The sequence below is a fragment of the Neodiprion lecontei genome, chromosome 4 (assembly GCF_021901455.1).
Source record: "Neodiprion lecontei isolate iyNeoLeco1 chromosome 4, iyNeoLeco1.1, whole genome shotgun sequence".
Classification (NCBI taxonomy): Eukaryota; Metazoa; Arthropoda; class Insecta; order Hymenoptera; family Diprionidae; genus Neodiprion; species Neodiprion lecontei.
In genome coordinates this window covers 23,273,830-23,301,103 of record NC_060263.1, presented here as the reverse complement: position 1 = coordinate 23,301,103, position 27,274 = coordinate 23,273,830, and the positions used below count along the sequence as shown (strand labels likewise).

At 32.4% G+C, this 27,274-nt stretch overlaps 2 protein-coding genes across 4 annotated transcripts; one reads left to right on the top strand and one right to left on the bottom strand.

The window, feature by feature from the left end:
• The first annotated feature begins 689 nt into the window (after positions 1–689).
• On the top strand, positions 690–8,341 carry LOC107226247 (serine palmitoyltransferase 1). Its single transcript, XM_015667002.2, has 2 exons — positions 690–2,294; positions 2,395–8,341. Exons 1-2 carry the CDS (start codon positions 1,388–1,390, stop codon positions 2,904–2,906), a joined length of 1,419 nt encoding a protein of 472 aa, XP_015522488.1. The 5' UTR covers positions 690–1,387; the 3' UTR covers positions 2,907–8,341.
• On the bottom strand, positions 3,227–25,545 carry LOC107226243 (nicotinate phosphoribosyltransferase). Of its 3 annotated transcripts, XM_015666992.2 has the most exons (12): positions 25,384–25,545; positions 22,567–22,737; positions 21,350–21,476; positions 20,976–21,187; positions 18,387–18,505; positions 17,492–17,685; positions 16,023–16,220; positions 13,591–13,816; positions 12,707–13,027; positions 12,426–12,554; positions 11,677–11,755; positions 3,227–9,760 (listed from the first exon to the last, which is right to left on the bottom strand). In XM_015666992.2, exons 1-11 carry the CDS (start codon positions 25,451–25,453, stop codon positions 11,678–11,680), a joined length of 1,845 nt encoding a protein of 614 aa, XP_015522478.1. In that variant the 5' UTR covers positions 25,454–25,545; the 3' UTR covers positions 3,227–9,760; position 11,677. The 3 variants fall into 3 exon arrangements, with proteins under 3 accessions (XP_015522478.1, XP_015522480.1, XP_015522479.1); XM_015666994.2 differs by lacking the exon at positions 16,023–16,220 and having other exon boundaries at positions 3,227–11,755; XM_015666993.2 differs by lacking the exon at positions 22,567–22,737 and having other exon boundaries at positions 3,227–11,755.
• Between the last annotated feature and the right edge of the window lie 1,729 nt (positions 25,546–27,274).

Here is a 27,274-nt window from a genome sequence, read left to right as displayed (position 1 = left end):
TAATTATGAATACTAATTTTATAGAATACATCGAGCGCGCGTCGAATAGAATCCCATTTCGAAATGAATAATTCTTCTCTTTTCATATCATAGCTAATCTGGTAATATAGGTAAATAGGATGGTTGGAGGTGTTCGGAAATGGTAGGACATTTCAAAAGTTAAAGTCGACGATGATCCGGTGCATCAATTTTATCGTATATTTGATAAATTATTCCTAAATACATTGAAACATATGTATTTGTAATGAAATATCATTCAATGGGCTGTGTAAACTATAAACTATAATTTCTATCAAATAGCTGCTTTTATGTCAACAGAGCTTTGAGACTCAGTTAAGTTGGATCTCGATTTTTGCCATCGTATGTAGGACATTGGGTTACAAGAACAAATGCGAATTACGAAAAACTCCGTATTAGAGTTAAGGATATTTTAGTTCAAGTATACCTATACACAGAAATCCGTATGTGAATATACTAAAACCTCTGTGTTTATTGTAAAAATCTAGTTTTAAATATGTGTACATATGTATATACACATGCATAAGTATACATATACATATATACACATACATGTACATAAATAATTGCCAAGAAATTTGAAACACTCACAACTTGTCGCAAATAGAGTAAAACGTAAGGTTAATAATATACAAATTACACAAGCGCACCATAACACGTGGCAAGGGTAATCCTAGTGCAGTGATTGTATAAACTGAAGAAACTGGTCACTAAAATTCACCCAGGGGTATCCGTCTTTCCATTCTTCAGTCAACGTACAAATATACCTCCCCGCCCAGCGGTGATCTCAATGTTTTGATTGTCGAACACATAGGTCCGGTTCTAGCTGTTCTCTGCCGTGCAATTACGCCTTTAGCTGGGCGCACAGTCAGCACAGACCGCGCAGTCTATCTCTCTAAGCCTGTGGTGGCACTGCGGATTGAATGTGCATTTCCAACATAACCAACTTGTTCAAAAAATTGGGATCTCGTGTGTATACGAAACTACGCACAACTTGGCATAACCGATACCACACGCATAGGATGATCGTACATCAAGGCGTCAACGTATAGAAAGAATGGCAGGCTACGAAAGCAAGTTATAATTAAACCTACAAGGCTTCGTAATTGACATACGCGAGTCCGGGGCGATTTGGCCTTGGGCGCTTATCAAATACGCGGTGTCCCAAGTATGTATGATTGGTCAACTTCAGCCATTTTTCCGTTGAGTCGAGTCCTGTAGAATCGAGTCCCGCAATAAGCCTAATGAGTGTTTGACTATTAAACTGTACTGAGTACTGTACGTCTTGTGGAGTAACAAGCACTGGCGGCTATTGTGATCGCAATTTGGAGGGTTAGTGAATTTGGAAGCAGTGTCCGAAACAATAACAATGTCTTCTAAATTCATATTTCTCGAGTCAGTGGATTTGCTGAGTACTATACCACAATACCATCTTGTATTAGGAACATTTCTGTTACTCTGGGTTGCATGGCTGACTGTCAAAAGACGATATAATAACCGCCAATTGCCGGAATTGTCCAACGATGAGGTGGAAAGAAAGATAGCTAACTGGCAACCAGAGCCATTGGTGAAGCCGATCGAAAAAAAGTATCATCATGCTCTAAAACCGAAATTAGTCTCAACTAAAGTTGGCAAAAGGATTACTGTTAATGGCAAGGATTGCCTCAACTTAGGGACACACAATTACCTAGGCTTTGTTGGTTCGTCAGAGATTGAGGATACCGCTATCGCAGCAATTGAAAAATATGGAGTTGGTTCTTGCGGACCCCGAGGCTTTTATGGCACTGTTGACGTCCATTTAGAATTAGAGGAAAAGTTGGCCAAGTTTATGGAATTAGAAGAGGCTATTGTTTACTCTTATGGGTTTACCACAATTGCTTCCGCCATACCAGCGTACTGTAAACGCAGAGATTTGGTGTTTGTTGATGAAAAGATTAATTTCTCTATTCAGAAAGGTCTTGACGCTTCAAGATCCAATGTTAAATACTTCAAGCACAATGACGCAGATAACTTGAAAAATTTATTAACGCAGCAAGCTGAGGAGGAAAACAAGAATCCTAAAAGAGCTGCCAAGACTCGAAAGTTTCTAATTGTTGAAGGAATTTATATGAATACTGGAGAAATTTGTCCATTGCCAGATTTGGTAAAATTGTGCAGAGAATACAAACTGCGAATATTCATCGATGAGTCTATCTCATTTGGAGTTCTTGGTAAACATGGTAGGGGAGTTACGGAGCACTTTGGAGTCCCCAGACATGAAATAGATATGATCATGGGTAAGTATTTTTAAAACTTTTTTACTGCGTTGAGGAAAGCAACTCGCTAAAAGAAGGAATAAGTTATTTATGAAATTTCCATGTTGATTTTACTTTTCAGGATCCTTAGATTGGGCTGTAGCATCGATCGGAGGTTTCTGTGTCGGATCATCGTACATCATAGAGCACCAGCGGCTGTCTGGCCTTGGATATTGCTTCTCTGCTTCTCTTCCTCCATTTTTAACATCTGCGGCAACAAAGTCACTTCAAATAATGGAACGTAACACTGAAATATTTGATACACTCAAACAAAAATGTCTGCAGTTTGATGCCCGACTTAAAGAATTAACTAGTTTTTGTTTATCGGGATTTGCTGAATCGCCAGTTAAGCATTTGTATCTCAAAGAGATACCGAATCATGCAGATGAGTGGGAACTACTAAATCTTATCTCAGATAAGTGTATTGACAACAATATCGCTGTTATAGTATCTGCATATCTCGAAACGGAGACAACTCCACCAAGATCAAGCTTGAGAATTTGTGTCTCTGTAGTTTTAGAGGACGTGGAAATTGAACATGCGTGTCAGGTAATAGAAAAGTGCACTGAAGCGGTTTTATCATCTGTAAAGTAATGAAATTATAATCAGACAACTTTGATTAATTCCTTTGATGACTACTAGAACAAAGTTCACCATTTCATGTCGTAGTAATTAATATTTTAGCCATGTATATCATGACAATCCATTTGTTTGTCTAACGAGCTTGTTGTACACCATTGGAATCCAGGATCAATATTCTTTTATAAAATCTCAATCAATTAATTATTTTCAAGCAGAGCTTGAAGATAATCGAGTTTGCTATCACAACTGTATCCATTCCTGAAATTCAAAGCTTTTCATGACAATTCTCTGTCTATAAAGATTTATAAATCATATTATTTTTCGTAGCTTAATTAAATATCATTATAATCAAGGTTACAATGCACTGAAAATCTCTCAAATAACAACTAACGTGTCAGTATCGAATCAGTTGAATTTCATCGGTGGTCATTAAGTGAATTTATAATATATTTCTGACAACTACTTACTGCCAGCTAATGAAATTCAAACAATTTGATGTGTACACTCGCAGTATACGATTTTCTGGGATTCTCCGTATAACCATTAGCATATCGGTAAAAAAAATATTTTTGAAAAGCAAGATATTGTTGCACGATGCACATTGATTATACAAAAATTCATTATTTAAGTTAGTAAACAGGAATTTATGCACAACTTATCACACAATCTGATGATAGATGCTACCTAATTTATAGTCTGTATGTTTAAATCGTGCAATAGTTACAGGCCTTTTAAGAGTAATAAATTATTGATATCTGCTTGTGATATGTGACATTGACTGTTGAATTTCAGTCAATATATGTGGATACGATGTGATTCCTCACAATAAGATGTGTATATCTGTTTACATGTACGAGTATTTATATTTAATAAAGAGAGAATATGTTGAACACAAATGACTTGTAATTTATCCTATAACAATTTTTAGAAATTCATAAACATACTGGGCTTGAGACGTTCAGCTAACCTTCCTATATTAGGCATTCCAAATCCAATAATTACAGATTTGTATTTAGTGTGCTCTGAAATCGCTCGTATAATCCAGACAAACGATCAGGTCGTTTACTATACTAAAAATCAATTCATATAATTTCAGATTAGGGTCAAAGTAGTAAAATTTTAACAAACACTTCTACACCTGATTGAAGTATTATTACCAATAATAAGGTGGTACAGCTTATTTGTAGGGAAATAAAACTATTTTCTCCAGGATGTTTTAGCTTTCAGTATCTAAAGGCGTTTTACTTCCGTTTACAACGTAAAAAAATGTACAATACCCAACAGTGATAAATTTGAATTGGAGAATTCGTGCAAGTAACTTATTTTTTTTTTTTAGAAGCACATCTTATTAATAATTTGGTAACAATAATTTACAATAGTAAGTCTAATACAAAAATTTTTGTTATCAAATAGCGTGTCTAAGTCACTATGCAGATGTACTTTTAGGCTTGCTTATAATAACTATGCAAATTGTGTGCTGCTATCCAACAGATTCCATACAATATATCTAACTATAAGTTGAAATATGTAACTAACAATTCTTGGGTTTGTTAGTTGTGCAAATATTACACACCCACCTGTTTACCAAGTAGTAATACTTGGTATGTGCGATTCTAGAATAATTTTATTTGAACAAAAAATGAATATTTGCAATATCACATGAAATTCTATCTAGTAAAATATGAAAAAAATTGGTTTCAATTAAAAACGGACGAAACAAAAAATTATCCGCAAGCTTGTCAGACAGGTAAAATACTTCCAATTTATTTATGCACTCTATGTGTAATTTAAATTTAATGCCTTTTAAAATGTTCATCAATTTCTGAATATACTAAAACACTTCTGTATTTTTATATTACTTGACGTTTTCCACGGGTGAGAATTTTTAGCTGGAATTCCCTCTACAACTTGGAAATATATCCTACAACAGACTATAGCAGTTTTATTCTATATTTCGTAGTAGGCAAAATGGCATAATTTCTTTCATTCCTTTCGATAATACATATGGATTAAACTTATCAACTGTCAGGTTGAGGGTCCAAAATTTTGAATATTAAAGATATAATAACCATCCCACTAAAGATATGTATCGGTTATTGTTGGGCCTTTATCACGATGCTTGTGAACGAAGTTATTACATTTTCAGATTTCTAAGAAACACAATTTTTTCATCCAATATTTTGATAATTTACAATTTTCGATACAGTTATTCCTTAGATAAAAGTCTCAATTTTCCCGAAAGAAATCATATTATTTAAATAAATTATGGGGAATTCGTGTACAAAACGTTCTTAGGTTTTTGTCCTATGTAGAATTTAAAATTAAAATGGAACCTGGGGTTTTGACTACATTTAAAAAGATTTATGATGAGATATTTTAGCCTCGACTTAAGCCCGTGGGAAATTCGATAATCACCATATTAAGAATTATCTTAATATATATATAGGATATACGATTAATTGTATTAGGGTTTATCGGTAAAATTTTGTGAATATGATTAACTTTACAGATTATAAGTATCATTATCAGCGTCATCCGAGCCAACTAGTTCTAGTTGAAAAGAATCATTGAATTAATCAAATAACAGTTCATTCACAGACAAACTGAAAGATTGAATATGAGCAAACCTTACGCTCCAAAACAATAATTCGACATACAGCAAACTAATAACAAAAATTTCATTTTATTCAATCTACGGGTGAGTTATACTCGGGTACAAATTCGCTAATTTTCCAACGTTTGTCAGGGGTGGGTGAATCATAAAATTTGGAGAATTTCAAATATGTTGAGATTGTTTAGCAGTATTTGAAATTTGAAACAACAGCTTGTTTAAAGTAAAGCTTGAAAGAAGAGAGATGCAGAGCTATTATAGCAGTACTCTGATAAGAGATTAAGTTTTTTACAGTATGATTCATATAAAATTATACCATACTTTGCATATTGTCCAAAATAACAACAAATTTGTGAAATAGTTGTTCAAAACCCCAATAAAATTAATCGCCCATTGCATACATGTATTTAGAGGAAAAATGGGAGAAAAATTCTAAAATGTATATTGGAAATGGATTCAATACAAACTCAAGTATGTGTGTGTGAATGCAAGTGTGTATGATCGCATGTGTCGGAGTTCTCATCGTTAATTAATTTAAGCCTGCTCTCTCTTACGGTCACATGCAGAGTATACATATAATATATATATAGTAGCTAAGAAAGACGTGCAATAAATGCGATAAATGCTCTAGTTGAGAACATAAAACCCTATTTATTATCCATCCTAGGATAAATCTCTAAAAATGTTTGAAAGTTCATACGAAGAATGAACAAAAAATTGTATGCGGACTTCTTCTGTACAGAATGAGAAATGCAAAAAGAAAAAGTATAAAAGCTATCCCGATCAAAGTATTTATTTATATATATATTTTTTTTTAAATTTAAATTCAGACACGTTATCGTAAAAACATCTGATTCAAAAATTTATAATACAGCATTCATTGGTGTGGAAATTGAGTATAACATTTCCCAAAATTCAATAGGGAAATTCTTGAGAACCATATGACACGTAAAGGTCTGAAATTTGATATATATCTGTAGTGGGATATATGCTATAGCACCATCTCACAGTGAAATCAAAAGTTTGATCCTAAAACTGATAGTTGATAAATTGTCACAGTTATCAAATATCGTAGAACACTAAGAACAATCTTTGAAACATAAAGCACAATAATTCACTATGCAAGGAGAACTGAGTGATAGATTACGAGAAAAAAAATAAATAATACATTAAGTACAAGAAAAAAAGTAAAGTGTAAATTTCTAAATTTCAATCAGATGGTATTAATCGTACTATATAGTATAAAATATGTCTGCAAATTATATTTAATATCTGTTAAATATTTATTACAATTTAGACCAGATTTGTATACCCATCTCACAATCGGTGAGTCTTTTTACACTCTCAAATTACTCATAGTAATTATATTAAGGTTAAATCTATCTACATGGATATATGTAGGTGGGACATGCCAAATGAGATTATCTCGGCTGTTTTGCTTATAGTCTTTGATTCCTTTGCAACTAGTAAAGTGTTTTGTATTTGAAGAACATTTCAACTTATTTTCAGAATTCTTTCCACATCCATTAAACCCATATACTTGTTTAAAGACTGTAAATCAAAGACTTTTTCCTAATGTTTCTCAAATTGCTTTTCTCTGCATTTAGTATTCTTAATTACATTTGAAAAGCTTGAGTCAAAAGTTGACTCCGTTTGGTTGATTTGGTATGAAATGCTCCATATATGTACCAATACCCTTGTACGTACTTCAGTACCTTATCTTGAGTTGGACAGTGGATAATTCAGATATCAATAAAATGATGAAATGATTTGTGTTACTAAAGTGAAGCAAGAATAATTGCCAACTGAGTTGCCAATTAGAGGCACTGGTACTTTTGTTTGGTACTCAATTAATAGAAACATAGGTGTTTGCAGAATGCAATGCTGCTGACAAGTATGTTCATTAAAGAATATATATTTATGCTGAGTATGAATTTAAAATTTAAAAAACCACTCTAATCCTTAATGCCATCATATATAAGCTAGTAATTACGTTGTATAAGTCGCCATTAAAATTTTGTTTTCGTTGTACTACTTAGATGTATGTTATTCGATTCAGGCAACTTTGGTTTCAGAATTTATCCAGTTATCTTTCCAAATACTATCGTATTCAATAGGTAAGTAGAGAAGCATTAGCCGACGATGCAAATAATGAAAAAGTATTTCATCTCTGAAAGAAAAATGTGTAATACAAATTATTTGTGTTTATCAGTACTGTTTCAAGTTAGGAATACAGTTATTTAGTGTTGGATCGAATTATAATTTTTCATTTAGGAATTGTGAATTACAAAATATGTATTTTGCAATTCAAATCCATTCCAATTGATACGATTGGTAGATTTAAAATTTTCAAATTCAACTGAGTCTTTATTAATTAAGATGTTCAGATTGTAATTAGATTTGATTAACTAATAAGTTGTACTAGAAAATTTTGATCGAGTTGAATAAAGATGAGAATTATATTGAAGACTATAAAATTAAGGTAATTAAGATGTTTGTTACTGAAAAAAATTGTAACTGAATCGATGAAAATAAATACAAATCACGAATAAGTTTTGTAGTTGATTCCCTTTTAATTACGAATTTGGATCGTATTATCTATTTGATTTCGTATTTACACGTGTTTGTAATTACAATGTAATTTATCATAAATTATAATTGACTAGTGCCCAGCACATCAATTGTTATCGTAAGTGTACAACAGTTCAATAATATATTGTGCGATTAAATTTAATTTGTGACCACAGTTTTGATATGATAGTAAAAAATAAAAGAATATATGAGGCACTGATCAGCTAAAATTTTTATCCATAGTCCGTTATAATAATGCGAATGCGGTTATTCGCAAAAAAATTCTTCGATTTCCCCATAGAGAACGATAGATACTGCGAGGCTTTCGTTGATATTTATTATTTCTAAATGAATATTACAAAATAGAAACCGTGCAGATGATTGAGCTTTAAATTCCAGCATTATAAATTTGCTACGTGGATGGTTAGTATATTCAGCATAGTTACCTCCTAATACAATATTAGATTTCAAAACGAGATGCAATGTACACAGTTATTTGTTGACTAAGCTAAAACCGTAAACAACCTTTCACAATACGAAGTAAAAAAAAAACATTTGAAAAATAAGCCCATTCTAACAGCGTAATTATTATGTAAAATACTCTAAATATAAATCTGCCATTCCCTAAAAAGTAATCTGTGCTTGGCTTCGTAATGGGAAATCAAGCTAACTTAATAGCAAGTCAAGTAGTTTTTAATTGTACATTGATTCGAGATTTTAGCACTATTCCTTAAAACTATCTAAATTACCGTATTGTTTCGAGTTTAAGCCGACCCCGTTTGTAAGATGACCGCTAATTCTGCGTATAAAACGAGGGCGATTCTGGCGGGTGCTGTTGAAGACAGAAAACTTCGGCTTAAATTCGGACCAATACGGTATATCGCTATGCATACTTGTGCTACCGCACATAATTATATCACATATTGACATAACGTTGCTAGATTATGATGTTTCAAAAAAATATATGTTTGATTACAAAACTAACCAACCTAGGTATATGGTATATAAAGCTATATAAACTTTGGAATATTACAATCCTTTCAGACATTGAAACAACATAATCATTAATTCAAAATCTGTAAAATATTTAAATGTATATTACAGAATTCATACTGTTGTTCCATGTATATATGAATTATTATCAATGTATGTGAACTTTCATTTTGTACAGTTTACAAAGTGTAATGAATAAAACTTTTCATTTTATTATGCTCTGTATTACTCTGGGTAATGTTCTCGTTCTTTGAGACTTACTCGTTAACCTTGTTATGTACATCATGTATACATACACAATATATTCAGAAAGCAGGCAATTGAAAGTAAATTCGTTGCCTCGAACCGATGACCATCAGTTGACTCTAGCTGTGTGAATATATGCGGCCTTCTTCATTGAATATTCCACGCACAATGCATAATAATTTTCGTTTTACGACCGCCTCCGTTGAGGCCGCTTTTAGCTCGGGATTCACTTTTGGCGGATCAATGAACATGCAGTTGCTTGGCGGAGGGTATTTTTCGATGATTGATGTCTTTAGCTCTGGTGGCAGACCTTGTTTGAATATTTCCTCCCATCGCACTGCGATAGGTTTTGGAAGTTCCGGTCCCAGGACCCTGTCTGGGGCAATCCGTTTCCCCATAGCTTTGAGGACGTTTTCTGCCAGGCCCCCTGACTCTACCAGTTGATCTCGAGGAAGAGACACGCAATACAATTTTACTAAGCTCTAGAATATTTGTTTTCTCTTTTGAATTACAGTTATTACCGCCAAAAGTACATCCTTCTTTTGTCACATTAATGGGGTACAGAAAAAACGAATGAATTTTCGGACTTCATATCTTGACAACAGATTATTAAATTTGAATAGAGTTTTTTTTCATTCAAAAGTATGAAGATTGAGCTTTGTTGACACATTTTTTATAAGATTCCATGAATAGAGAGCATTCGCTCGGTGATATGTTTTGCGGCGCCTGGGATATCTCAAAAACAACTCGAACCGATTTACTTTGAATTTGGAGACAGTATTCTTAGATAATTTATTTTGCCTGGATTTGATTTTTTACTTTTCAACACAACGGCGACGGTTTATAGATAAAATTATATTCTTACAATTAGTCTGAAATTTGCGACTTTTTTTATTTCAATAACAAAAAAAAATATAATTCTTCAAAAATTGGGAGTGTGGCAAAGAAGATAATCTATCCAAGAATAACATCTCCGAATTTGAAGTAAATTCGTTGACCCATTTTGAGATATCATGGGCACCGTAAAATATGTCAATGAGTGAAATAGTAGACGGTATTCTTAACAATAACCGTTGCTATAAATTCTGATAAAAAAAATATCTAAATGAAACTTGATCTGTATACTTTTTAATAAAAAATTCTTAATTGTTTGCTGAGATATAAATTTCCAAAATTCGCCCACTTTTTCCGTCGTCTGCTTATTTGTACCTCATTAACAAAAATTGGTTGTCAATAATACTTCCATGTCTTGTAATAAATTGAACTTGTTTCTTCAAATTTTAAGATATGTATAATAAAATTTTTAGATTTTTTTGAGGACCGTTTGAATTCTGCCTACAACGTACTATACATATAGGTATAAGTAGACACAGAACAGTAGATTGTGCATCGAGGATACATAGTAGACCTTTTTATGTCGAGTGTAAGTTTGCAATAGGAGTCCTAGGCAAGCGCATGCGCGAGCCAAAAACGGATATTGCAAAAATGTGATGCAAAAAAAGACTGCCTACACGGTGCATACGCTACTTTAATAAAAGTATGGTTTACTATTTTTGTTTTGTACTGTTACAGAAGCGATTACTTTATGTACGGAATTAAGTAGGCAAAAAACGCGTAAACCATACTTGCATTATATAAAGAATTTTTTTGAAATACTACCCAGATTTGGTTAAGAAAGTCATTCGCGGCAATATTCTGAGTTTCAATGAATTTTCTCCAATTTTATTACCCATTTTCGTTATGAAATGGCAAATATCTCAGTTTGAAAATAAAATTGATAATTTTTTAACGACTTTTTGCAATTTTCTTGAAACATAATCGAGGATTTGTTATATATCTTCTCAATATTGATTTTCAGTATTTTCAAAGTTCTTCATTATCGTTAGTATTATTATTTCCAATAATTTACCATGAAAGAATTTGGAAGAGCAATATAACTAATGTTTTAAATGAAACTAGATTTCGAAATCAAACGATGATCCACTAAGAATCTTCTAGGAATCATTTGATTCCATCGAATATGTTGGCTTCCGAATGCGAGACCTTGCTTCTAACCACGTATGATGACATAATCAAGTCAATAGCGTTAGGGTTAGAGGAATTTTCCTGATTTTATAAGGTGATGGGATATTTTTGGGATAAAATGTAAAATTTTAGGAAACCTAGGAATCTTAGAGCATTCCCGAGGCCTGTTGCACTTGATATAATTGGATAGCCTTCTCACAGTAGGCTTGTCAATATATCCTGAAGAATGGACGCTCTACAGCTATATTATACTGATAGTATGTAGAGGTATGACATCAGCATAAAAATTTGAATCGTTAATCCGTAGTCATTTTGTGCTTATCAGCTTTTTATTACCTTATGAAAGTTCACCAATCGGTGCATTCTGTAGCCACAAATCGTGGATAAAGTTGTACAAATCATCACTGACTGCAACCTGTGGGAAGTAATATGTAATGCTTTTTAATCTTATGAGCATTACAATTAAATATAAACAATGTGTCATAACATCGAACAAAAGCTTTTTATTAGGGATGTGCAAATAATGGTCAAATCGAATATTCGTGTATTCTAATTTTTTGAATACTTCGGATACTTCGAGTTATTTTAACAATTTTAACAGCTCTAATTATTCAAATTTCTCGGTTCAAATCTTCAATTCTCTGATTGAGATTACATTCTTTCTTTTCTGTTTTAAAAGTATTTAGTTGAATGACAGGTATGATTATCAAAATTCGTTTTAATGGTAGCTTGAATGTGATTTCTTAAAATGAATCATAAATTTCATGTCAAACGATGAATCAATTCGAACAATTCCTAAACTTCAAAAGTAACAGAATTTGTAAAGTAAGAGTTGACTGAAAATAAAAAAAAAATAAATAAATAAATAAATTGCATACTTGAACCTCTGATGGAATTATTAGGATCCTTTGTCACAAGTATGCATAGTGAAAATTGAAGATTCGTGGTTCCGACCCAATGATTTGAAATCTTCGAATTACTCAAATTAAATTATTCAATTCGCATGTCAAATCATATGTGGTTTCGAATAATTTGAACATCCGTATCTTTGATATTATATTACTCCATGAACTTATATATATTACCTTGTAAGGTGTTGGATTCAGATTTCGTTTATGGTCGTTACGTAATGTTCGAAGGGAAACTTGTACCCTATTTTTAGTTTCTTCTAGCGTCGGTAACGGAGTGCATATCTTACCATTCTCCCAGTATACCTGTAACAATAATTCACAGTCAACTCAAATATTCGAACAAATGTATGATTTAAATGTATAGATTATTATTATTATTAGAAAATAATGAACTGAAAGCTACTCTTAAATATCAGTTAGCGAAAAAAGAATTGGATTTGATTTCATATCTTCACCTTGTACAGTGACTCTACGCGTGTTGGAATAACATACGCCCGTTTCGATTCTTGGAATGGGTGTCTGCATAGAACTTTATTCCCCACTTGCGGCGGATCCTCTATGGATCTTTGTAACAAATCAATTAATGCATGTCCATCAGCACCATATAATCTATAAGCATTCTTTTTACCAGGCATTGTTACTTTGCCGACATCCTGACTAAGTTTTATTCTTGGCTGGTCATTTATTTCCACCATTTTATAAACACATCCCAATGCAGGTTGCTTTTGACATGTTACCAAATGTGTTCCAATTCCAAAACAGTCAATCTTGTGCCCCTGAAATACGTATCATGTATTATACAATGATGATAGAAATTTGTAGTGTTGTATAAGAAATTGAACATTATTATTTAGATAAAGAAAAGATTATTTAAACACAAACTCATGTAGCTAACCGTAACATGAAATATACTTTCTCATACAATTATCTCTCTAACAGATAAGACTATCCTCATTTCCATTTAGATAATCAAAAGGATAACGATGAAAACGAGAGATTCGTAATACACTGAGAAAAAGAATTGTTGATTCAATAAATTATTTCATCATAGGTTTTTCTTGTTGAATAATTTATATTAATAAAATTACATCAGAGTCTTGAGTTCAAATGGCCGCACCTACGGTTCAGTGTTTTCTTCTCTCAGTTTATCTCACCTTCATACAGTAAAAAAGGTGAAAAGGAATAGTAGATTGATCAAGATCAAGACGAAAGTTGATCTTAGATTAAATTATCTGGATAACGTACAACACTGCAATTTTGACGTTATTGAAGGATTAATTATTACAAGCGTAACAGAGAATTGGAGGGTGTAGGATTCAACGAAACTAATTTTATTTACCTGTTCGTTCAAGCTTAATATAGTCTCTTCATTAATATCATTGGAAGCAACTATCGTCAGCTTAGCAAACCATGGTAAATTATACTTGACTGCAATTTTTTCAAATACTTCTCGTGCAGTCATACTCAAGTAGGCTAAATCTCCACTATCGATGCGAATACCGATTGCTTGGTAACCCAGGTCAGACAGCGCCAATGCCACAGCACAGAAATTCAACAGCCCGCTCCTGTTCAGAAAATTGGTAAATAAACAGAACTAGTATATTTCTGACCCTACACATGCATAGATTGATTCAGCAATGGTGACAATTTCAACTCAACCTTCACTGACGATGGCTTAATTGATGTTTTCTATGAAGCGCACGTAATTGTGTTTCATTCAAAGCTACATCTAAATAATTTTATCACTTTACCAATTACTAAAAGAAAGTTGCATAATTTTTTATTCTGTGCAAATTATTCGCATCCAGGATTTTCAAAAAGTAAGTTTTATAAATACAATGTTATGAATCCTGCGGAAAAATGATGGGCTTGAATCGCAGGTGCTTGGCGTCACAAACTATATCATATTATGGCCCAAAACAGCCGGCCCAAATTTGGACCGTCTAAACTTTGATAATTTCTTGTGATTACGTAGATAAATTTGAACGGAAGATCATGGTATCATGAATTGTGCAACTTTCCTGTTTACCCCATGCTGACAATGATAAAAAAATATGATGGTGTATGCATATATTTATGCCGTCTAAGTTTAAGGAACTAAGAAATTCTTGCATAAATATCACAAATTGTTGTCAGGGTAGTGATTGACTGTACATTCAAATAAAACGCCCATTTTCCCAGAAAATATTGTTAAATGATAGACAATCATGCGTGTGTACAAGGCACACTACACACGCTACAATAGGTATACACGAAGACAAATAACTGTGGCAGAAGGAAGGTTTGTCAAAAGCGCAATCTTTCAAAACCACTGGACGTCATTCAATTATATTTTACATTATTTTGATAAGTGTTCTGTAACGTTGCACAACTAGTGAAACCTTGACGAAAAATTGGTTTAAAAATGACAGAGAGAAATAAAAAAGGACTGGGAAACATATTTTTTAATAATGGTCATTTTGATTTAAGTATTCAGATTCAATAATTTATAAATTATGCGAAACAAGAACATGACGGATTATTTATTAATAGCAAAAAATCTTTAACTTCAGTTTACTCTCGGGCTGAATTTGGGAAGGCACTACATAAGGTCGAACATTGACAACCATTTTTTGTACGAAAAAAACACATAAAGCTTTATGTTAAATGAAATCCTTTTGATTTTTGCCTATTCTATGACTTCATGCTGCGTGAATATAGTGATATGATGAAACATTATATTTGCCTGTTATAAAAAGTGATGCTTTATTTCACCCTTCATTAGTACAACCCCTGGGAACAGATGTAGTCAATGAGTGAATTTTCATTATTATTATTTATGAAATTAGAATCTTCCATTCCACAACCAAAGAATGGAATTCTAAATACAAAATTTCTTTCCCTTTTATTTCCGAATTAAAAACTGATTTCTTTAATCTAGTACTGTTTCTGTAACTCGAGGTTTCTCAAAAATTGCATAACAGATACAACTGTATGTATTCACTGTTCGATTTAGATACAAATGAAAAGAGCAGTGTGTAAAAACCTGTTTTAGCTAATCATGGAAGCAGCTGGCATTGCTTACTTTTTACAACGATTATTAATTTCCCCCACATTGCAACTTTTGACAGAAACGTAGAACCGCATGCGTATACGAGCCTTACTTCAAATATATGGCAAACAAACGAAAGCACAATTACTTTAGACCTAATCAAGCCCTGGTGATGGTACTGATTAATAATTGCTTGGCATATCTCAAATAAAATATTTTTTCATGAATATCATATAATGTGCTCACCCACCCACTAGACCAAAAATACACGCATTTGTATATTTACAACTTCTATTGAATAAGGCAAATATGGCGTTCTCCAGCAAGATTTTAATGAAAAATCTAAAATTTGGCAAACAAAACGTACAAATATCAGCCAATTTCTAACTGGACCAAAAACAAATCTTCATAACTTGGATTCTCTTAGACAGATAAATTTGATATAATTCATTATTGATAAAAATGATGGTAATATTCATGTCGGAGTTCAATGGTATTAAATATTAGTACCTGTATTTAAAATCAGTTGCTGAATATGAGACATGATTCAATGTTGAAATTATAATATGTAAAAAAGGTTGATAATTGTTTTAATTCTAAGTCATGAAAGATATTTTCATTGATATAGAGTTGAGGAATATTTCAACGTGTGTAATAATAAATTCGTGTATGTTGGGTTGTACTAATAAAAGTATCACTCTGTGTTTAAAAAAGAACTTATAAACAGCGCGGATTCGTACCTCACATAGAGCTCACCCAATTCACCTCTTTTTAAACAGCCATTGTTGCAATACATCGTAGGATTTGATATTAGCAGGCCATTTTTTCCACCATTTAGCACTGACTTACTTGCCCCATAAGCAAGTCCGTTAGTTAGAAGTTTAGGCTTTACATTTAGACTGCCTATGTGCGCCTGTCGCTTGGCCGATGCTTCTATGCTACAAACACACTCTTGTTAGGCTACTGTGCACATGCCATCAGCTATGTGCTTGTGCGAACACTCGTAAGTATTCTTTGTAATTCATATAAATCCTTTATCTTCACAACTTCCTCATTATTGTTGTATTTATTAAGATTAATCTTTCAATATTTGTATTTTATTGTGCGAATATGTTTTACACGAATGAAAGGACCTTCGATTGTCTGTACTTGGTCTATGTGATACAGGATCAGAAATGACTACTTATAACTGAACATGTCAATGTAACGTCTGTAAGATACTGTGTAAGTTAACAAATTAAACTCCATAACGAAATGAAGTATATTGGATTTTGGACCTGAGATAAATTATATAAACCAATAAGTAATTTGATAAATTATAAATCAGCAACTCTGCTAAAGTACGGCAAATACTTACATTCAATTGTCAAAAGGTGATTTTATTATTAATTTTATGACAAACTGAGTGATAATAGTTTTAGAACATTGAATTTAATGAGTTATGGCTGTCATGCAAACAAAATAAACATTATAATATACACACACCATACAAAAATGCAACAAGATTTTAGTTGACACCTTCATTTACGATAAAACATCAGTTATCACAAGCACTAATCAGAATTTCAATTCGCTGAAATTTTATTTGATGAAAGTCAGCAAACAAATTTTTTTCGACCTTCTTATAATATGCAGGTCATTCTGATAGACAGAGTATGTATCAAGAAATTTATATATTTACAATATTAGACATACACGGAGAGTTCCAGCTATTTACACTCATTTTATAACCGCCGCCATTCCTAATTTTAAAGTCACCTTTGTAGAAACGTCAGATGGAACTACTCGTACTTCTCTTACTATTTAATATCGATTAATCAAACCATTTTCAACCTTGGAAGTAATTATAGAGAATATTCTGCGAAAACATAAACAGTTCACAAAATTTTCGGAAGTGAAACTTCAACCGTTTGAAAATTGAAGGTAAGCAAAGAAAGCTGGAAATTGTCATGTAACAAATTTTAGGGAGATAAGCTACCCGGAATATGAAATATAACGCCATAAATGCAAATGTATGTAAGTATTATCATGTCAATCTATAAGAAAAATAGTCTTTAATTATTTATCTACAATTTATCTTCCAAGCCCTCAAAAAGTACAAATTCTATTTCAACAATTAAGTACCAATTCCAATTGTGTAATGTGCCAATTTGGTTATGGAGAGCTATCACGAGCAAGTGTGGGGTTACAGTGCACAGTGTGAAAATACCTCTTAACATCGTACGTGTCTACTAGGGCCATGAATCCTTCTGGCAAAGCAATTGCAAAGCTTATCAAGGCCGCTAGTTCTCCATCCGATGCTTCAGACACTAAAGCTCCCAATTCAGAGGCGATAGAATCACGATAAGTGTAAGCGAGAGCCAAGAGATCACAAGTTATACCTGTCTCTTTGTGCACCAATGTCTGAAAATAAAAGGTCAAATGTGAGAAAGACACCTTCTGTTGGCATGTTTTTATACCCAAGTTTATCCCCTTTTCCATATATACCCAGAGTGAATGTAATTTAAAATATATTGGTAGATCGTCATTATTTGTTAAAATGTTTATGACAATGCAACCTGTAACACTAATCAAAAACTGAATTTTATTTGTGTCTGGGTTACAAATGCTACGTTCTTGATGTTTACGTCTAGAAAATAAATGGAAAAAGATATCCCCACGTTTCGTTTAAACGTTACGATGATAATCAGAAGGTAGATGTTATGCTAGTATGTAAAAGTATCTTAGTCTATAATCGTGTAATTTAGTTATCTCTCACAAAAATATTGCTCTACTCGTCATGAAATACATTTTTTTGAAGAATAAGTACGATTTTTTTCAATCTTAAGATGAAAGAAATAAGATCGAACTATCCATTACTCAAAGCAGAAGAATTATTCACAAATTAGATAAAGAATTTTTATCTAATCCCAGAATTATATGACGAATAGAGGTAAGGAGCAAGAACTTCAAATATAACGAAACATTGAGTTCATTAAAACATGCAGCAGTAAAAATATCGCATTATCACTGATCACTGAGCAAGTTTGATCTCCTTGTAAATATCCTTAGTGGCTGATCGATATAATTTATCGCACATTATTCTTATTAGTAATAGCACTCACTTTATTCTGTAAGTCCTCGACGCCAGTGAAGGAAGTAATATATGCATGTGCATGGGTCCCTTTCACTGGTATCCCAAATAATTTTCCTGCCAAGACATTACTTGTCCCATCGAAACCACCTAAAATCATTAAAAACATGAAGTCAAGCATTGTTATTCACATTTTACGGATTGAACAATATTTTTAGAACACTATATGACTTTGTATATACATTTATACTGTATCTATTTATTATTTCAAGAGCTACGAATAAGCCAATTATGAATCATTTGGATCTGTAATGAATATGAATAATTAACGTTTTATAAATATTATTCAAGCAAAATATTGTTCTGGCAATTGTTCTGTGAATGAAGATCGTATAATGCTAATGCATTTATCGTCTGATTATTGAAAATACAACTTTAGCATGAGTTTGAATTACATTACTCGATTCCAATTGGTATATTCTTAAGTCAGATCATAATTATTTGATTAAATGTTTAGTGTTGTTTTAACTGTGTCTTTATTAGACAATACAAAATGTTTGCAAAATGTTATATAAATATAGTGCAGCTGTAATGTTAATTTATGTTTGCTCAAGATAAACGCTTGTTGGAGAAAACTGATCGGACATATTAGGAACAAATGTTTTGTCTGGGTGAAATAAAATATTTGTGATATCTATGAATATCTAATTGGATTTATGTACATTATGTTTAGATCATCAATAAGGTAAGTTGTTCTGCAGCGAAATGCATAAATTTTTCACCGATCCATAAGAGAATGAAAAAATTAGTCATGCTTTTATGGGATTCAAAGAACATCGAATAACTTTTGACTCGAAAATTACTAGATATTCTGCAAGCAAATACCTGACAATTGATCACAACAGTTTCAGTATGTTTGTTACATTTATATAAATTTTACCGCTGATCCCTCAGTTACTCCAATGAAATTTGACTAGCAGGTGACTGTTAAAGCAAAGTTTAGAAGCGTGTGGGAAAATGATGAGTCATAAAGAATAGGTAGGTCACATATATAATACCAAGCAGTCCCTAAAATTGTAACACATCGCTAAGATGATACCTGCTGGTACTGAATGGAACATCATATTGATTTTAGTTTTGACGAAATTGTTTGGCATATAGTGCCTGTGGTGTGATGGTGCCAGACACCTGGCTCGTCCGTATTATAGTCAATCAATTACTCACGCACAGTATTCAACACATTTACAGTAAATTGCTTTATCCACCACGGATTCTATGGAGTTTTATTAACAACCATAGGAATGCTATTAGGGATAAACTGTAGTTTTTCGAATTTAACTTGGCTTGGTGAATTTTGATACCCTTACTAGCAATACACGAATTTATTGTTTGCCTTACATCTCTCAATAACATTGCAATGTTATTCGTTATCAACTTCACCACATTGCCACATTAAAAATCGAAAATTGTATTTCAAATAGAATAGTACATGCTCAAGTGATGCATCAAACGATGGTCAAACATTGGTCAAAAGTTTTTCAGCCGTTTATGATGCATTAACGATGTTAATTGGAAAAAAAAAAAAAAAAATGGTAGGTTTACTGAATATTTTATTCCGATCAAAAAATTGTAAGTACTAAAATACCATCGACTGAAAACTAAAAACACAGCGGAAGTAAACGGAGGTGAATTAGAAAAACTATATTCAGAATAATTCCGTACAGTATTTTTCCAATTCTGATGTCTCAAACATTTAAATCAGTTTATATTCTTTAATTATACTGTGAATATTTGAGATTGCATTCAATGAATTGAATTCATTAGAATTGAAATTAATGTGGATAGGAATCCAGTCGTCTTGTATTAAATTTCAAATTACACATTGAAATGAAAAATCGCATTTGTTGAATTGATGAAGCTTTCAAAATATAATATTGTACCAGTTCGTAATTCCGGCAAATTGGCATTCGAGGATAGTGTTACCAATTTAATTTCGGTTTACTGATAATTAAATAAGGTAAAAATAATTTATCATGTTAGCATTTTATGTCGTATATCTCGAAAAATTTAACAATGTATGACAGGTATTGAAGACTGGGGTTGATAACTTGTGGATTATCATGAATACATTTATCTCAGACTCAAATGAAGAACTACACTACAGATATTGGACACTTGAGGCCCAGTAATCAATTTGCATCCAAGCTACGAAGAAATAAAAATTATGAATCATTTCCAAGTCTTGTGTGGAGATAAATGTCGAAAACTTCTAATGGAGCTCATATCAACGCACGATCGGTTGCTATACGTAAATTGCCCAACTACTACTGCTATAAACGATAATGGGTGAAATTGCATGACGCAGAGCCATTAAGAATATGAAAGGTAATTAATTTCAAATAAGGACACTGCAGCATTTCAGCGAAGTTTACTCTAATTCATCATCTTGGTCAGAATACAGCTTTTTGGCTACCCGCACATGTGACAAGGACAGATAAATTAATCACCGTTTAACCTCGAGTCTAAACATTGCAACTTTTAGTAGGGCTACAAAAGCTTTTCAAGAGTTAAATATCTACAAACTATGTTTCAACTAGCATAGCATGAGAAGATAACATACCAATGTAGCTGTATTTCGAGGCACTCAGTCCACCGTCAGGCCCTTGTGCTCTTCTGAGGCCAAATTCCAACAAGGATACATTTTTTCCCGCAACCATTCGATATCTGGCAGCATTTGTTGCCATTAAACTTGCATAATTCACCAATGTTAACAAGGTTGTTTCTAAAAGCTGTACCATTATCAAAGGACCTTGTACTCTGATCAATGGTACCCTGAAAGTACAGTAAGCATTTCACTTCAGTAAAATTGAAAACTAATCAGTGAACATCTCATAGTTTCATTAAACAGTGCCATTATTAATTTGTTAAATTGTTTATCGCAATGTATGTTCACGATTTAGAACAAATAGACATTTTTAAGAATGTTACAGTTACCTTGGAAATACAACTGATCCCTCTTCGATAGCGTATAAAGTTACATCTTGTGCGGTAAGATTCCTTAGGTATTCGTAAAATTCGGGTTCAACAGAAGCTGGTAGAGTTGACTTCAGGTACTCAATATCTAAATGTAATTAATTGATAATAAGTAGCATTGATCAAAAGGTCAGATACGCGTGAATTTTTATTTACAGCCCTTTTGAGCATACTTATTAGAATTGTCTTATTAAGGAGGAAAAGACATTGCAGAATAGTAATAACAAGAATGCTTGAACAGATTGAGAAGAACTGAAATATATCCATATGAAAATTTCCTACGAAAAAATGTATTCATTCAAATTTAGGAACACTTGACGAAGATTCAGATCTAAATAAAACACTTTATACGATTTGTTCCATAAACAAAGTTTTCTATTATAAAAAAATTTAATAGTGTAAAAATTTTATCAAAGTAAATTTACTATCACTTTTAAGTTTAATTCCAATGGAATTTAGGAGATGAAAAAAATTCACGTGACTGTTGATGAATGGATTAATGTTATAATTAGCACGATTTTTGGATTGGAATATCGGAATGGACAATGATTTGAACATCAATTGGTTTCAGATTATTAAAATTTCCAGGAGTAATAAGTTCCAAGTCTAATTTCTCTTTCTTTCGAATTAAAGTTTTCTTCTCCCTTGACATAAGAATTTGGTAATTGTATTCCTTCTAAACGCAGAATGTAAATTCTTAATTTTTTTCATTATCCGTAAGCCTCTGTCACATTTCTGACGAGGATTATACATTATAGGATGGGCCAGCAATTTATCAAAGTTATTGAGAGTACTAATAATTCAAAAATGGCTAACTTTCAACTTTCTACAATTGTAAGACTTTAACAATAACATCTTATCGTCAAAACTAATCAAAAGAAATTCTTCCAAGATTTCTGCATCATGTTTATGGCAAGCCTCATCCTTGTTAAAACAGAACATAAAAAATTGAAAACATTATCCCATTTTATTAATTTTCTCATTGTCTCGACGGTTCTCAAATAAAGTAAGTTCCTATTGATGGGTATTATTTGTTCTACAAACTACAAATGCTGTTTACTATGCTCACATCCTATTACGTAAAAGGTCAAGAAATTATTGTTCATTATAACTAATGATGTGGCTTTTTAAGAGATAACAGAGTCATGTTATTCAACACTTTAATAAAAACGGCATACCACTATCTGAATAATAAAAATTCTCAAGAAACTTGAGGCACTCTCCAAGACCAGCAAAAATCGTAAACTCTCCTTGGAATGGATTCTTTCGAAAATACAAATCAAATACTGCACGATCCAGCACCTTTCCACTTTTCCAGTAAGCAAAGGCCATTGTGATTTGGTACAAGTCTAGAACACACACAATATTGTTAGAAAACTTTGTGCCATGTAGATGGTCTAATTGTAAATACTCGATCATTTTAATTGTTCGTGCGGCATTAGAGTGGTACTTAACTTGGCGTTGGAAAAATAGCCTCTATAACGCTCTCCAAACGAATCCTAAAAATGATTAGAAAAACACGTGTGCAAAGTTTTTAGCCACTACGTCAATGTAAATACGCGAACTAACAAACTTGAATTTTCCCGTTTTCCAATTAAGTTACAACAATTTTTTACCGAGGTGATGAATTTTAGGCAAATACATAGAAGCTGGTGATCTGATAAACACGACCGTTTTTCTTGCAGATTCCGAACTGTTTGTCCAAAGATATAAATAATTTTCAACCTCAAAAACTTTTTCTCTGCAATCAGCTACCAATAAGCGAACTGAAAGACAATCTACCTGTAAAGTACCACAAATTCATTGTACATGTAACAGTTGCATGTGATTGCATGGCCGTTATTTTCCATATGTTATCTTTGCTGAAAATTATCTGTCCTCCATAATGTTACTTTTTACGATGACAAGTAACCATATTTATACTGGAAAAATTACTTCCAGTAACCCTCAACAAAAATGTAACCAGAATCGCTTTGAGCAATCTGAGTGGATGGTCAGTGATCTATTAAATATTTGGATCCGTATGCAATTTGTTAATAAAATATCTTGACGAAAAAGGGAAAAATGATGGTGAGGATTCCTACTCTTATCCAATGTAAGCCAAGGTAGACACTGGAAAATTATAAACTTCACAACTTACAATAAAAAAAAAGTTGGAGCTTTGAAATCTTGCAGCTATATCAATTATATATGAAACTTTGTACGTTAAATCAAACAATTCAGGTACCTCGAAATTTTATTTAAAGATAGATAATGTTTTTATAAAAACTTTAGTTGTAGGATCCTCAAATTTCAAGGTACGTTAACATAAAAAATCAATGACACATTAAAATCTAATTTTTGGGATGGTATCGCAAGAAAACCCTTGATTCAAGATTTTAAAAATATATATGGCTCATCTTTTCAACACGTACTTGAATTGTATAAAGGGCAACAGCGTCAAAAGCAGTTGGAGAAAACTTTCCATTTCTTTGTTCAACTTGATAAGAAATACTCCATACATAGAGTGTAGGTTAATTATTTATCGTTACATGAAAAAAAAATTGAAAAAAATATTACGCAAAGATAGCATAATAATATTTCTGCAATCGGTCAACGTATGAATGATTGTATAGCTAATATATGTACATTAGACTGCCTCAAAAAAAAACCTCTATTTTTTTTTCGATCCCCCACTTCATGAAACCATAGTTTATAACATAATATTGAATAGTATAGAACAATTATTATCTCCCTCCAACAGTTAGAATGATTTTTTACATGTTAATCAAATTCCAAATACAAAAACTCAATGCAGTACTGCTTTAAAAAATTGCACTGCGATTTCCTTTCGCGAGGTTCGATATCATGTTATGAAGTATGGTATAGTGAAATGAAAATAAATTAAGGTTTTGTTGAGGCAGTCTAATGTACATAACTATATTTTATAATATACCAGTATGACTATCTGCGAAGTACAATAGTTAGACATAATATAATTAAAAAATAATATTGATGTATTAATGTATTTTCCTAATAATACAAATTATAATCTCAAACATAATAAAGTACAAAATAATTCCTATCAAATACTGACAAGTGATAGGATATCTTTATCTTAAATACGAATTAAAGTCTTTATAACTCAGATATTCAATGTAGTTGTTTGTTTCAAAATATACTCAACCGTGCCCAACAATTATCCAAATTATGTATGGCAGACTGGCATTTTTAAAAAATATTATCTTTGAGGTAGTGAATGCTCTAGGTGTTCGAATTTATCTCCAAATTGCTTTATAATGTTTTTATACTACTAATAATATTGAATCATGTGTAATTACGAAAAATAAAATATTCAGCTTGGCAGTATATCAATCGTTCTCTTTAATAACCAAGTTTTTAAAAACGTATTCGAAAGTATTCCTCATTCAATATAAATTAAACGCAAGGTTGTCTCATGTGATGGTAAATAAAACTGTTGTAATTATTCAAATGGGTAATCAATCGAAACAAGAAGCATCTTCAAGTATTACCGCTTTATAGCTTGATATTATCATTACACGTGAATACAAAAGGAAATACATGACAGGCGGGAAAGCAGTTCAAATATTACGCAATGAGTGACAGGAATGACGTCTCGACGATTCAGTTTATACCTATAGTGAGGTAACTACGTGACGTGACATGACAACTGGTTTCAGATGTATATGTGTATATGCATAAATGTCCAACGTTTGATAAATGATGACGAAAAATTCACAAGTTTAAAACACTGTTTCAGTATCGAAAAAAAAGAAAACGAAATTCACGTGGCTCGCACATAACATTCTGCGGATGTTTCGCTGTTGTAATTATGGGCACAGTGAGAATGAATGAACAACAAAACGGACTGTTTTTCACATGTCACCGCAGAAAGATTGGCGGCTGAATTAAGGGATTTGAAATTGGAGGTTAGAAATCGAACACAAAGATTGCATTTACCTTTATTACTTTTTATAAAACAAGGAAATAAATACCTGTAAGAAGTGGTTGAACAACACTGTTTTGCCGCATTTGCCCCCGCGGCATGTCCATGTCTGCTGACATGCTTGGATATTCACTGTAAAATGAAAAAAAAAAAACTAACTTAACGCAGCGATCCTCTTAACAGCGGAGACGGCACACGACTAACCACCCGCCAGCAGCTCGAACTGTACTAATGTTGTTCAGTAACCGTGGAGAGATATATGTATGTGTACATCCCCGAATCGCCACGATACGTGCTACAATCGATAAGAACGTTTGAAGGACGTTCGGTTGAGACCCATGTTCACACCGTTGCGTACCACTACTTTACAGTTGTACCAACGGAAAATTATTGTAAATTTATCGTATTCTCAGATTCAAATATCTGGGCGCACTTTGTCTATATTATGTTTGCAAAATAAAATTATCTGTGATTAATTTGCATCTTTTTCAGGTGTATAATTGTATGTCATGTTGACTATGTTTCTCCCTGATTCCTAAAAACCAAAGAAGCTTTACATAAATCACGGACGAAAAAAAAAAAAAAAATACAAATGCGGTTTTGTTTTATTCGTACCGGATGTTAATAAGTATTTAATTTACTGTTCTAGATTTTTAATCTGAAAATTTAATGTCCAATTAGAAACGATTTTCATCGGGTTTACTCATAAAAATCACACTTGTTGCGACGAATGCGTTGCATACCGTATCCATTCTATGTTAATCATATACACGAAAAATCACTCGTCAAGTCTTCTTACACTTAGCTAAGTTCAGACCCCCCCCCCTGTCTCAAAGCGTTCTGAAGTTGCTCTGAGTGATTGCAAACGCTATAAATAGCCGGGCTGTAATGCACAGAGTGTCCTGTAACTCCCGTAGAAATACCACGGTAAACGGAATAGATATTGACCACGTATTTGTTAAATTCGCAACTTTTTTTGCATAAAGTATACTTAGAAAGAAATGACATTAATTTCCTCATTCGATCGAATTATTTTTTTACTGATCAGATCAGTTTGATTTCTTTTATTTGAAAAACTATTTTTCACTAATTGAGTGAAATAATATTTTCACTTGCCATTTCGAAATATCTGTTTGTTGTTGAAACTTAATATCAGTACAATATTGATGAATAAGATATTTAGTAACGTCATAAAAAAGCGTCCCAGTGGGATCGTGGCGAACAATCTTCTGAATAATAATCGACCGAATATATTAGATTCTTTTAGGATCTTAACTCAATCTATAATGAAATACTGATATCTGACTTTTCAACTTACCAACCTCCTACAAATTTAATGTGTTTTCTAGGGCATTAATCACAGCTATTATCGCACTTCAAAAAAATGTGGTGGACGTTTGAAATTTCAATAGCGTAGCATCGTAGAAACGGATAATCTATTACGTTGCATGAGTATACATAAATACTTTTATCAGTTTGATATAAAGCATGTTATCAGTTTGATTCGTTCTAAAAAAATGAACATATGGCTCTGAGCTGTAACAAAAATTCTAATCTTTCTTATAATCGATATGAAATTTTGGCAAAGCCAAGTGTTTGATAAATATTGAATGTAAATAATAGAATCGAAAATTCTAATAAGCCACAATTGATAATATACGTGATATATGTATAAACTGAATTCAATTTTTACCCCAATCTTCAGATACTTACAATATTGCTTAAACGCTTTAGGGAGGCAACTAATATATATATATAGTGACGTTTTTATTTTACATTGGAGGAACATTATAAATATACGCGTATAAGTGTTGCCGTGAATATACAGAAATCAGAAAGTAACATTTTTATAACCATTCAAGCACGGTTTTGAAGTGTGCAATAGTTGTAGTTTTGTAGGGAATATAATTTACATGAATCCCACACTGAAAATTTACCTC